Source organism: Myodes glareolus, chromosome 8 (genome assembly GCF_982192425.1).
Source record: "Myodes glareolus chromosome 8, mMyoGla1.1, whole genome shotgun sequence".
Taxonomy (NCBI): Eukaryota; Metazoa; Chordata; class Mammalia; order Rodentia; family Cricetidae; genus Myodes; species Myodes glareolus.
Window position 1 is genome coordinate 98,732,332 of NC_142033.1, and position 13,134 is coordinate 98,745,465.

Below are 13,134 nucleotides of genomic sequence, written 5' to 3' on the forward strand. Positions count from 1 at the left end.
CAGGATAACCCTGAGAGAAGGGCTGGCAGGAGACCGAGGAGAAGCTGTATGTGACCTGTTGGGCAACGCAGCCTTATTCTTGGGTCTGGTACATGGGGAGGAAAACAGGTTGCTGAAGATATATCTTACGTTGTGGCACAATCTGTTGGCAGGGAAGGACTGCAGGATGGTCAGCGCAGTGCCAAGTCTATTGCCCGCAGCCTGGATGCTGAAGGAAAAGCATAGACCCAGTCCATGTGTGCAGAGTTAATCCTGACGCATATTCTTACCCATGAAGGCCCCCAAGGGAGGCCAACATGGCTGAATGTTCTTTTCTATTTCATTGCTTCCCTACCTCCTCCCAAACAACAACAAACTGGTGCTGGAGGGAGGAATGGAGAAGGAGCAGAACACACAGTGACCTGAAGGGAAACTCCTGCAGCCCCACTGTAGGAACTGAATGGAAAGGAAGGCTCTAGGAAGGAAGGGGGCTGTGGGGTAGGAAGTTCAGCTTCCCCTTGCTACAGAATACAACCTTGAAAGGGTTTTCAGTTTTCTTTTTTGTTTTTAATTGTTTCTGTAGCCTGGTTAGCATGGAACTCATTCTGTAGACCAGGCTAGCCTAGAACTCAGAGATTGACCCGCCCTGCTGGGACTAAAAGTGTGTACCACACTGCCCAGCATGGGTTTTTTTTTAAGCTAGACAATGTTAAATGTTGAAAGTGTTCTTAAAGGCTGTAAATTGGTTTGGATTCCAAAACGGGCCATAAAATGCTCTAAGAATTTTGCAAACATCTTGGGAAGTCCAGCCATTTTCATCACTTGGACCTAAAGTCCATTTTATAACTGATCTCTTACAAGATCACTCCATGAATAGGATTCTGGGATTCAATTAACCCTAGGTACAAGACAGGATTTATAAATGTATGTGAAAGGAGGCACATTTCAGAGAGGGGGAGGGGTAGAGGAGGGAAGAAAGGAGATAGATGGATAGATTGATAGATAGATCTCAAAGTTTAGATGTATAGAGCTCAATGTTTTAAGAGTGACTCAGGTTTAGAGAAAGTATCCAAAGCTGTGGGAACTATATGCTATTAAAACATTCTATTAGGTCTGTTCCTATGACTTCCAGAATTATCTAGGGCAGTGGTTCTCAACCTTCTTATGCTGGGACCCTTCAATATAGTTCTTCATATAGTGGGACCTCAATTCTAAGATTATTTTTGTTTCTACTTCCTAACTATAATTTTGCTATTGTTATAAATCATAATGTAAATATCTGATATGCAGGCTATTTTATCTGCAATTCCTATGATCATTTGATCCCTGAAGGGGTTGTGACCCACAGGTTGAGAACTGCTGTTGGTCTGCGGGGTTGCTCAGTGCTGAGGTGGTTAACCACAGGATGTTCTGAAAAGGCCTGACATCTTGAAAATGCTCTTGCCCGAAGCCCAAGACAATGTGCCTGCTCTCCAGAGTGCCATGGGTTCAGAAGAAGGGCTGCAGGCCAAAAAGACAGTGAAGAGGCCCAGGTACCAGCTGAGCACTGACTCAGCAGCTCTGCAGATTACGGAACGGCGTCTGTACTGAGGCGAGGGATGAATGATGAAGACCATGCCTGGAGCAGGGACAGGAAGGACAATATCGGAGCTGAGGGAACTGCGCAGCAGGCTTCACTGAGCTCTGGAGCCGGAGTCAGCCTGTGTGACGGTACCACCAGTAGAGGGGACGGTTGTGAGGGAAACCCTGACTTCAGAATTGGCAAGTCGAGCTCGGGACTGCTATAAGAAGCCTATACTAATGACAACAGGAGTCAGAGCCGTGGCCCTGGGAATCCCAGGCTGTCCGTGGGACGAGACCCACGAGATTAACCAGGGAGAAGGTGGAGGGTAGAGACAAGGCAGCCAAAGCTGAGTGAAGGCAAACAGAGGCTGAGGGATGAGATGGGATGGTGTAGGGCGAGAGAACTATGTCTAAAGTGCAGTGGCTACTGTGCACTTGAACCGTGGCTACTCCAGATTAAGATGTGCTGTAAGGGTAAAACACACAGCAAGACTTTAGGACCTAGTAAAACTGGGTTTTTTTCCTTCTGTTTGAAGAGCCAAGGCTAGTCTTGAGTCTTAAATCTTTCTGCCTCTGTAGCCCAAATGCAGAGATTACAGATGCACACTATCAAGCTCAGATATAAAATAATTTAAAGAGAATGTAAACTTATTGACATTGACTATAGTTTGAGATATTTTTCATATGTGGGTTAAATAATATATATTAAAAATAATGTCACCATCTCAGAACCTTTTTAGTGTGGATTCTAGAGAAATCACAGGTATGAAAATCAGCTGAATGTGGACCACACATTTCTGCCACCCTTCTTTTAAACAGAACGAAGCTAAAGTGGAGCTCTGGGGACCTGGGAAGGGTGTCCTCGTGTAGAAGACAGAGGAGAAGGGACAGGGTAAAAGAACAACTAGGTGAAACCTGGATGAAAATGGAAAACGGAGGAGAGGGAGGAAAAGCTGTAAGACCGAAGGATCTGCCTTCCTCAGGAGGAAGTTAGAGTGGGCGGAAAAGGCTGAGATATCCCTGTTGGCTGAAAATGTGGCTCCAACTACGGGGGCTGGCGTCGGAGACCAAGGGAGAGGAGATAAGAAGCGTGGATGGATAGGAATTCAGAGCAAGCTCCCTGTGAAGGTCCAGTCTGAACAGGAAAGGGACTCACATCCTCTGAGAAGAGAGGTTTAGGCATGGAGGAAGGGAAGCAGAACAGAGGAGACAGAAAGGGCAGTCAAGACAGAGCTATACACAGGGCCTCTGTGTTGTCAGCGACGGAGCAGAGCAAAGCCACCTGCCAAGAAGACCACAGGGCAGTAGGCAGAGTAGCAGAGAAGAGGTGCAAACACGCGAGCAGTGTCGGAGGTCCGCGTGCAGCTGGCCATGTGACGTCACTGGGCGTGGCGATGCACTGACAGGAGATTTTGTAGCCAGGAAAGAGGAGAGGTCATATAAGAAAATACGCAGGGGTGGCCAATGGGCCTGGGGCAGGAGTGTTGGAGTAGAAAAGTAGGCCAGAAGAGGAATGGGACGGTTAGGAGTGGAGAGGGGAGAAGGGAGAGGGAGAAGGAGAGAGAGAGAGAGAAGAGCGGCTAAGCACTGGGCATGTATGGAAGGTCAGCTATATTGGTGATGACCAGGCATCTAGGGAAGGGAGTCAGTGGAGCTACAAAGGGAGAACGTTGTAGGTGCCGACGTCGCCATGACACGGCAGCTGGGTGGCCATCCGGCAAACTCTTGAGACACAGGTAGCTGTCAGGAGCAGAGGCAGGGAGGTGGGGTGGGGCCAGAGAATGGGTCTGCATAGATGACGGAGTTCGGAGTTCGGCACAAACTTGGAAGGACTGGGTGGGGCAGAGCAGGTCTGCGAGCTGCAAATCCATCCGCGGGGCATCACGCTCCCACACTGCTCAGCCCACTCATGCTGGCAAATATCTCCTCAGCCGCCACACAGCACAAAAGAGAGAAACTGTCCCTGATGTCACTCAGTCCCTTCAAACTGAGTCTCTGAGGTATTCTGAGACCACGGACAGACTCAAACCTAATCCGGTCACAGCTTTGGAAAGCTGCCCCCTTTGAAAGAGGAGTCCTTGCTTAGTTTTAATGCTTTCGTTTTCAATCCCAAGAGTAAGTTTCTTTCAAATAAACACATGGAGAGTTTCCTTGGCACACCAATCATTAAAACAACATACCAGTGCTTTACCTCTGGGTTTTTATGCCTTGCCACCCTGGAAAAGACTGCCTGCTCTCTAATGTGTGACAGTTTTAATTTCATAAATTATCAGTTATATATAGAAATAACGGCTTTGCTTCAGAACAATATAAAAAGTCCAGGGGTTTGCAGAAAGAAAACCATTTATGAAAATAGCTTACAGTCACTTAAAAGGCAACTATTCAGTGTTTTGGTGATAATCTACCTACACATGGGCCTTGGAGAGGACTAATTCTAGCATTTCAGGGCTTAATAGATATTTTAATTTTAGTTTATTCCACCCACCTTCATAAGGAACAAGAATCTTGATACATTCTACTTGCTCAGGGTGGCTACAGTGGCAGATTGTTCACAGGATCTGGGATGGAGTGAGGAAGGAGAAACTGAGGCCCCAGGGAAAGTCTCTGGGAATCAGGGCCTGCTCTGATTAATAGAGTCACTCTCCCACCAGGAGGGTCGGCTTAGCTCTCCTGTAAAATATAAACACTGGACTCCACACTAGCAAGCTCTTGAATACTCCCTCTTCGCCAGCAGCATGGGATGTTGGATTAAAGGATCCTCCCTCCCAGTGGGGCAAGGCCAGCTCTCCAAGCTCCCTGCTTATTGGACTAGGCCTCAAGCGAGGATGTAGCAGTGTTCAAGGGTCTCACATGGCGTGTTCTGAAGCACTTGCTTAGAAAGATTGTCAGTTCTTAGCAACAATACAAGCAGCACAAGCTTTGAGAGCAGCCACTGCCCAAGCAGGACAAAGGGCCTTTGTGAGGTCTGTGGAGCAGGAGGCTGTTCATTCACAGCTCACAGCACCACCAAGGAGAACCTTGTCCCGCCTCATCCCGCCTTCGGCAAGCTTGAAATTCCCACACAGCTACTGATTAAAAGCAAAGCATTTTTTTTTTTTTTCCGAAATTGGGGGCAGGTTCTCTCAGGAGATTTTCTTCTCCAAACATAGCATAAAAGGTTAGGGGAAAAAAAAAACCCTGAGATTGCCTATATATGGTAATTTGTTTTAGCTCAGGGAAATGTGTCTAACTTTCCTATATTTTTAACACTGCCAGCCACGAGCATGTTCTAGCATGTTCTTTGTTCTATCACAAACTGGCTGGCAGGGCATCTGTGTGTGAAAAGCAGGTTGATGGCTGCGGTAACAAGCATGTTTATTTTCAGTTTCCCTGCCTTTGGGGACATAGATTTTAAACCAAACCAGCATTTCAATTCCTAATACATAGATGATATAGATTTAAAAAATCATTTAATCAAGCCATCCCCACAGCCAGTTGGAGCTTCCTCAGATCGTGCATGGGGCACCTGTCTCCCACAACGACAAGACAGGTCACGGGAGCTAGAAGAATGACAGTAAAAATAGTCACTGAAAAGAGTGAATTTGCAGAGGCTTTGGAGGACAAAATCACTCACTCACTCGTTCACGAAGCCTTTGCTTGCTACTTAGCACCTGCAAGGCACTGAACCAGTTACCGACTACGTGCAAGGTATTCTGCCAGCTACATACATGGAGGTTCAATGATCACTAACCTTCAGGAAGCTAAGAGTCCCACGGAAAAGTCTGTATCCAGTATAATTTAAAATGTCTCAGTGTTACAGACTAATGTAATAAGGAATCACTGGAGCAACCATTTTGAGGCTGAGACAACAAAACCAGGGCTGGAGAGACAGCTCGGCGGTTACTTGTGAGTCCCGCCATTACAGAGTACTCTGGGTATGATTCCCAGCACCTACATCTGGCAGCTCACACCGCCTGTCACTATAGCTCCAGAGGGTTCAGTACCTCTAGTCCCCAAGAGAAACTGCACTCATGTGCCACCCTCATACATAGACATGTATGATCCCCTCCACTGCCAAAAATCTAACAAACAGAATCCCTACAACATTTCTTTATAGCATACACAGTAGACAATTCTTTGAATTGATTTGTTTTTTGCTTAGGCATACTCAAAAATAAAAATAAAATTTTACATCATATCCATGTAACCCTAAGCATTGTGGTGGTTTGAAAGAAAATAGCCCCTAAAGTAAGTGGCACTATTAGGAGGTGTGGCTTTGTTGGAGTGGGTGTGACCTTGTTGGAGGAAGCATGTAACTGTGGGGGTGGGCTTTGAGGTCTCCTTTGCTGAAGCTATACTCAGTGTGATAGACAGTCCATTTCCTGCTGCCTGCGGATCAAGATGCAGAACCCTCAGCTCCTTCTCTAGCACCATGTCTGCCTGCACATCGCTATGGACCACCAAGACGATACTGAATGAAACCTCTGAAACCGCAAGCCACCACAGTGAAAGGTCTTTCTTTACAAGAGTTGCCGTGGTCATGGCGTCTCTGCACAGCAATAGAAACCCAAGTACAATAGGCATAATAAAAGGTTTGGGGAATATTAATGCCACAGTGGAATTCTGAGGTTGTCTGCAGGTAGTGCCTGTCAGTCAGCAGGTAAAGACCTTGCCGTTATAAAAGCTCACAGTCAGGGCTGGTGAGATGGCTCCGAGGGTGAAGCCACTTGCTGCTGAGACCTCTGTCCTCATACTGTGGAAGAAGAGAACCAGCTCATGCTCCATGGCGAGCATGACCACATCCATACAAATGCACACAACACATAAATAAATGCAAAACAAAGTTGTTGAACTAAAAATCTGCTCTTTGTTTACGGTTGGCAAAGGTTCTTTGGTTTCCTCAGAAATATAGGCCACAGACTTAAGAATGATTATGTATCTAAAAATATTAATATAAGAAAATACTTATGATTCATTTTTCATAATCCCTGATAAGGGTAGTTCTTGCCCTGCCACTTCAATGTTGTGGAAACCATTTTTAGATGAATGCAAGCTGGGCTTAGAAGAAAGGTACGGTCTTCTGAGGACGGACCAGAACTAACCTTAGCCCTAACTGCAGTCTGTTTGAGGCTGCCATGACAATACTCCAGAGAGTGAGAAGGCTCAGCCCGTGGGGAGTTTGGCTCCTAGAGACTTAGGTTGTCTTATATAGACAGTCTCAAGAAGAAATAATTCACTGGGAAACTTATTCCTCAAAAAGTAACGATATGCCCACCTTACCACGCAGCTATGAGCCCCACACAGGCATTCCACCCAGTACGACCTCAACAGCAGGGCCCGGGGACATGTAAACATTGTCTGTCCACAGACACTGACCCTCTACAGCAGAGGCCCTGTCTACTGTCTTGTCCACGTCAGCTGTAACACCGCTCACAGGTCACTGGCCCGCCACTGCTGCTCCGCTAGCAAGCATTTCCTCCTGTGCAGATGAGACCGATGGAGAGTGGTCTGCTTCTGCCACAGAGGGTGGTTTGCGAAGTAACAGCTTTTCCTCAGTCCCCGCGAAGCAGAAAGGGAAAGAGGGGTCACTTGGTGAGCATCCCCAAGTCTAGGGGTACCGAAACCACACGAGAACAAGGCACTAGATGAAAGCTGTTAGCTCCTCTTGCTGCAGGAAGAAGTAAGAAGGGTAAGGGAAGGGGAAGGGAGAAATGGCAGAGTCCAGAGAGGGGCACTGTGGGGTGGGCGAGAACAGGACGGCTATTCAGGACCCTGACTTGTCTGTAGGTCCCCATCTGGGATTACTGACGGTGGAGATCAACTCAGTATGGGGATTGCAAAGGACTGCGCACTACTGTGGGGGGCGGGGTGTTCTGGTTCCCGGCGTCCTCCCAAACACCCCCTGTCAAGGGGACAAAGGGCAGTGCCACTGAGATGCGGCCTAGAGGCAAGGGGCTTCCACTTCAAGACACATCTTCATTGCTTTCATTGGTAGATAAAAAAGAGCTTGAAGAAGGAACCATTTTTTGTTCTTTACGCTATTGACCTTTGCTCTAACTGGAAAGTTCCTCCTTTCTGTCCTGGCCACTGCTGATCCCTTGGCTGATAGGAAGCTGCTTCTTTGAGCCTCCAATGGGGACTGAAGTTCAGTGACTCCAGAAATGCTCCAGGCCTTTGGCTGAGGCCCAGCCTCAGAGACTGAGTTACTGCCGGGCTGTTTCTCCAATGCGAGACAACCGTTGTTGGTCTATTCCGACCATACTGTGTAAGCCAATCCAATAAGTTCCTTCAAAAATATATATCCACTCCTCCAGTCCTGCTCCTCTGGGGGGGGCCTCAAGGAGAAAAGTAATTAATATAAAAATAGTTGAAAAGTCATTTTTAAATATTTTTAGAAAGGAGATTGATTCTCTCTCTCTCTCTCTCTCTCTCTCTCTCTCTCTCTCTCTCTCTCTCCATACACACACAACACACACACACACACGTAAAACAGCTGAATATCTAGACCAAATATCTCACAACTCAGCAGGAAGCTGCCAACCCCTGAAGACCTGAGTTCAGCTTCCAAGACCCACACGACAGAAGGAAAGAACTGGCTCTTACAGGCTGTCCTCTGGCCTGCATGGTGGCACAAGTGTACCCTCCCCCTCCATGCAAATAACTGAGCAAATGTAAGGAAGATAAATATGTCTGATACATTAGTGACTGAGAAATAAGCATCATCATTTTACAGTTATCCACAAGTAATTAGTAAAGTACATTAAACTGGTACTAAGATAATGAAACTTAAGAGCTAAATAAACGTTGTTTATTTTTACAAGGAGAAATGCCTTTTCCCGGCGAAAACAAAGCCAGAGAGTCTGGCAGCAACCCAAGAGCTTTCTGAGCAAAGAACTGTGCTTCAGGTCAGGCGCGATTCTGACTTGTGGTCACAGTTCGCCCAGCTTCTGGGATAAGAGCACAAAGCAAGCTGGGGTGAGCTTGTTCTAGTCACAGGTGAAACGGAAACCCCAGATCCTGTCACTCAAATGGCTGCAAACTTCAGTGCTTACTCACAAGGACCTCGAGAACAGTGCAGCCTTTCAACACGGGTGCACAGAGAAACCTCCCGACTGAAGTGTGCGAATATCTCAGTGCCCACTGCCATAAAAATAGCCCAGTTTGGTATACTGTGTCTTCACCTTGAAGGTAGGTTTCTGTCTGGATGCAGGTTCCAAGTGAATACAGATAAAATTCTCTCTTAATACCATTCTTCACAAGAGTCTAGCTTTAAGCTGTTATTATCTTTTAGTGTAAATGGGCATTTTGCCTGCACGTATCTAAGTACGCTGCCTGTGTGCCTGGTACCTGCAGAGGCTTGAAGAGGGCATCGGATCCCTGGGACGGGAGTTCCGGGTGGTTGTGAGCTGTCATGTGGGTGCTGGAAATCAAATCTGGGTCCTCTGCAAGAGCAGCATGTGCTCTTAGTCTCCTCCTTGCAAAAGGTTATTAAGAAATACCTGTGTTAAACAGTAGGCACTAAAAGAAATGGCTGCCTGAGGAGATGGCTCAGTGGGTGAAAGGTCTAGCTATGCAAGCATGAGAACCTGAGTTTGAGCCTCCAGAGTTCATGTCAAAGCCGTCGATTTCCAGCAGGTTTGCCCAGCCTTTCAGCTCCTGACTGGCTTCTGCCAATGAGAGGACCCAGCAGAGCAGACTTTGGGAGGAGAAACAACTGGGCAGGTATTGCCTTGCTCCTAGCCAGCACCCCACATGGTTGCTGGTCAGTGGCTTCATCCAAGGTGGGGGCTCGCTGAAGGAGCCCAAGTGAAGTTATATGGGGAGCTGGGGCAAAGCTGAAATGTAATTGCACATTTCACGTGTGCGAGGTGTAGCCCCGTGTTCTCTCAAGAGCAATTATTATTTTTCCCTCAATGTTCTCACTTCCCAAAATATTGGAACTGAAGGTCACATGGTTTGTGAAGAAGAAAAAGTCACAATATGTTAGGAGCTGCAGAAGAAGGCCTGATGTAGTCACACAGCTATTTTAAAGTCAAATATCTGAATTTAACCAGAAACAATCCATGGCTGTCTTCAGAATAAAAAATTCTGTTGCTTCCCAAGTGATTGACGCAGAGCGTGCAGCTGTCACCAGGCATTTTTTCTCAGTGTGACAGCTGCCGCACTCCTCTCGGGAGGAAGGGGGGAGGGGTTTGGTTAGCTACACAGATGCCCGGAGCACGGATAGGAGACCAAGTGAAGGTCCTTGCACGGAGCAGCCGCTCCAAGCACGCACTTCTCACTGGAATATGTCTTGGTCCGGGTATCTCCAGGCATTACACAGCACGGGAACAAGGAGAGATCAGCAGGGCAAGGAGTCACAGGGCAGCACTGGCCTGGACACGCCCTGGGAGAAGCTCCAAGGGCTCAGTCCTAACTCACATCCTATCACTCACTCTGGTTTCTTCTGCCCAATACTCCTCTCTTTTGTGCTTTGAACTGCCTAGTCTAATCTCCGAGGCCCAGAGTCCCCTAAAATCACTGACCAGGATGGAAGAGGCTGCTTATCCTTGGCTCAGATTTGGATTTCTCTCTCTACATGCTAACGGGTTGCCCTGGTTAGTGTGGGCGCGCAGCACTCCCAGCATGCCGTGCAGCTGCTATTGTCTCTGTGACTAAAAGCCTTCTATAAACTGGGGCTGTCAGGGCTTTTAAGTTATCAAGGAAATTGCTGTCTATAGAAAAGGCCTGATGCTTTCTCTGAACCCTATACTTACCTTAAAATGGTTTCTTTACTACATGCTTTCTTCACTGCATTCCAGGGCGAATTCTATTTTAAAGTGACAGTAGACAGATGCTCGCTTATAATTCTACATTTATAATTCTATATTTTTTCTTGTTTTAAAAAAATAAAGATTCAAGTCAGTGTGCCTAACATATAACAATTCTTCAATCTGGAAAAATAAAGAAAATAATGTGTGTTCACATGTTTTAATCTTAAAGTGGAAAACTGTTAACTTCCTCATGCCCCATCTCAGCACGGCTTTCTTTGTTTGTTTGTTTGTTTGTTTGTTTTTTCGAGACAGGGTTTCTCTGTGGTTTTGGAGCCTGTTCTGGAATTAGCTCTTGTAGACCAGGCTGGCCTCAAACTCACAGAGATCTACCTGCCTCTGACTCCCAAGTACTGGGATTAAAGGCGTGCACCACCACCGCCCGGCTCAGCATGGCTTTTTATAGAGCTGTGCAGAGAGGTAATAGACAAGGAGTGGTTGTGTGACACATGGGTCACACCTGACCAAATGTGGAGCCAGGGAGTTGGGACGGAGGTTACAAGACAGTACTTTAGTGTTGGGTCTACATTTCAATGATACACCACCGAGTTTTATAGAGACCAGCTTGAGCACCCTTGGAATAATGGGAAGCCAATTCCATTCATGATGGAATGTGAAACTGGAGAGGCTGAATACTTTATTTGTAAAGAGATTTAACTCAGACCAAATGCCTTTCTCAGGTAGATCAGTTAAGCAGCCGGCCTATTCATACATTTGTGTGCATGTGTGTGTGTGTGTGTGTGTGTGTGTATGCGTGTGCGTGTGCGTGTGTGTGTGTGTGTGTGTGTATGTTGTGTGTGTGTGTGTGCTCCTTTGTTCAGCTCTTAGAATCCAGTCCTTTCACAGTATTTTCTAAGCAAAAGAAAACTTCCCTCTGTACTGTACCATGTAATAAGGATTCAACGGGAAGAGTTAGCATGTAACTTTAATAAAGGCTCAAGGAGAGAGTTAGGGCTCAACATGCTTCTCACCAATAACACAGCACTCAGCAAGCTAACCTGAAGTCTCCCACTGAACTGGAGTGAGAGGTTGGAGCGGGGAATATGGCAGACGGCTCTATCAAAAGCAAAACCTTAAATCTCGGCATACAGTGTGGTGTCGAGGCACCCCTGGTCATCCCGCCTACCTCAAGGAAAAGGGTTCACAGAGAACTTTCCAGATGTGGGTCAGCCTGGGTCAGACCCCTGAGATTCTCTTCGAATTCTAGTTTTTATTCGATATTTATGCTTCCCAATTAGGAACATAGTCAATTATGTCATTATGAGCTTTACATTTTTAAATTCTATAATGTTTGGCAAAGTCTTCTTGTCAGTACTTAAAAGAGCAGACCAGAAAGGCACAGCACAGCCTTAGAACCCACTGCCGATGTGAGGCATTCACAGGGTCTGGAAACACTAGCCCCCTGCACAGAGCTGGGCAAGTGAGGGCACAGCAAAAGAAAGTACATCAAGTGATGGTTGTCACAGAAAGACCGGTCGGACTGGAAGGTGGCTCCCTTCTGCCAGTCCACCAATGTCCCCTGACCCACTTTAAATGCCTGCCCTCCCACCCTGCTGATCAGCAAGCTGTCTTGTTAGTCATGCATTCAGGGGCCTTTGGGGCTCTCGTGTTCCCTCCCCTACGCGAGGGAAGCCCAGCTCAGTCCAGTGTCTTACCTATCCAAGCCATACACCATAACCAATCTGCATAACTGTGAATGCCTCTTGGCTTGGGCTGAGGGCACTGGGCAATTTCCTCACTTAAGTCTGTGCATAGGTTAAGAGTCTAGGCAGATAATAAAAGTCTCAGTTTGGTATAAACTCAAGGGCAAAGAACTGTACTCTTGTTCAAATCGATTTGTTTTCAGGCACAAGAAATGCAAACAGACCTTGCAAACACCATACCTTTCTTCCATGGACACCTCCTTTAGCTGCTGGTGTGGTTTGGTGCCTTCCATTTCCCTGATGCTCACGGCGTAGATCTTGGTGGTGTAGTCAATGGCCTTCTCTCTAGCAACATCACTGTCATAACCTCAAACAACAGAAAGAGATTGGGGTATGAGCTGGTTTTCAGGCGTTTGTGCGGGGGTTGGGGGCAGAGAGAAAGCTGTCGTCATCATGGAAAGGGTATGGCTGATTGGGGCTCACCTCCATCTTCTTCTGCATCTGTATCTGACTCCTCACTGTCCACCAGCTTGCTCTCTTGGGTCCCTACAAATTCCCTGGTCCAGATCATCAGGGCCGTGTCAGCGCCTCCTACCGTGAGCAACACAGAGTCATTGTGCAGCCACCTCACGTTGGTGACGTGTGCGCTGTGCCCCACATACTTCTTGAATCTTGCATGCTGTCCCTGCAAATACAGCCAGAAGCTGGCAGTTAGTTTCCAGTTACCAGCAGCTCTTGATTCCTGTTATCTAGGACTTAATGGAACTGCTCAAAGCAGCAATTCCGCCAGTATCATGAGAGGGCATGCTCAGTGCGGCAGGGATGGGCTCCCACAAGACCGCACTTGGTCCACAAAAGGTCTTCAACACGTGTTTTTGAAATGCATTTGGGAATTAAGGAAATGGTTTGTTTTTGTGTCTCTCTCTAACATCAAACACATCAGGCCCAGAAGTGTTTAGTGTGAACTCTTGACTCCCAGTCGATCCCCATGGTGGCTTTTCCGTCACAACTCAGGCAAGGACAGAAGGAAGCAAGGGACCTCAAGTAAACAAATACTACAGCAGTTTCTCCCATGGACACTGGGAAGGAGAAACCACTCAAAGAACCGTTGTAATGAAAAAGCAAGTTGCTGTCCATAGGCAAATCTAAATAAATAAAGT

At 46.9% G+C, this 13,134-nt stretch overlaps 1 protein-coding gene across 1 annotated transcript in view; it reads right to left on the reverse strand.

The window, feature by feature from the left end:
* Eml6 (EMAP like 6) overlaps positions 1–13,134 on the reverse strand; it is a 252,535-nt gene that overhangs the window by 24,729 nt on the left and 214,672 nt on the right. Inside the window, exons 27-28 of the mRNA XM_087909226.1 lie at positions 12,458–12,659; positions 12,215–12,341 (exon numbers count right to left, since the gene is read on the reverse strand). Of these exons, the coding sequence (XP_087765352.1) occupies positions 12,215–12,341; positions 12,458–12,659 (329 nt within the window). The remainder of the gene's footprint in view (positions 1–12,214; positions 12,342–12,457; positions 12,660–13,134) is intronic.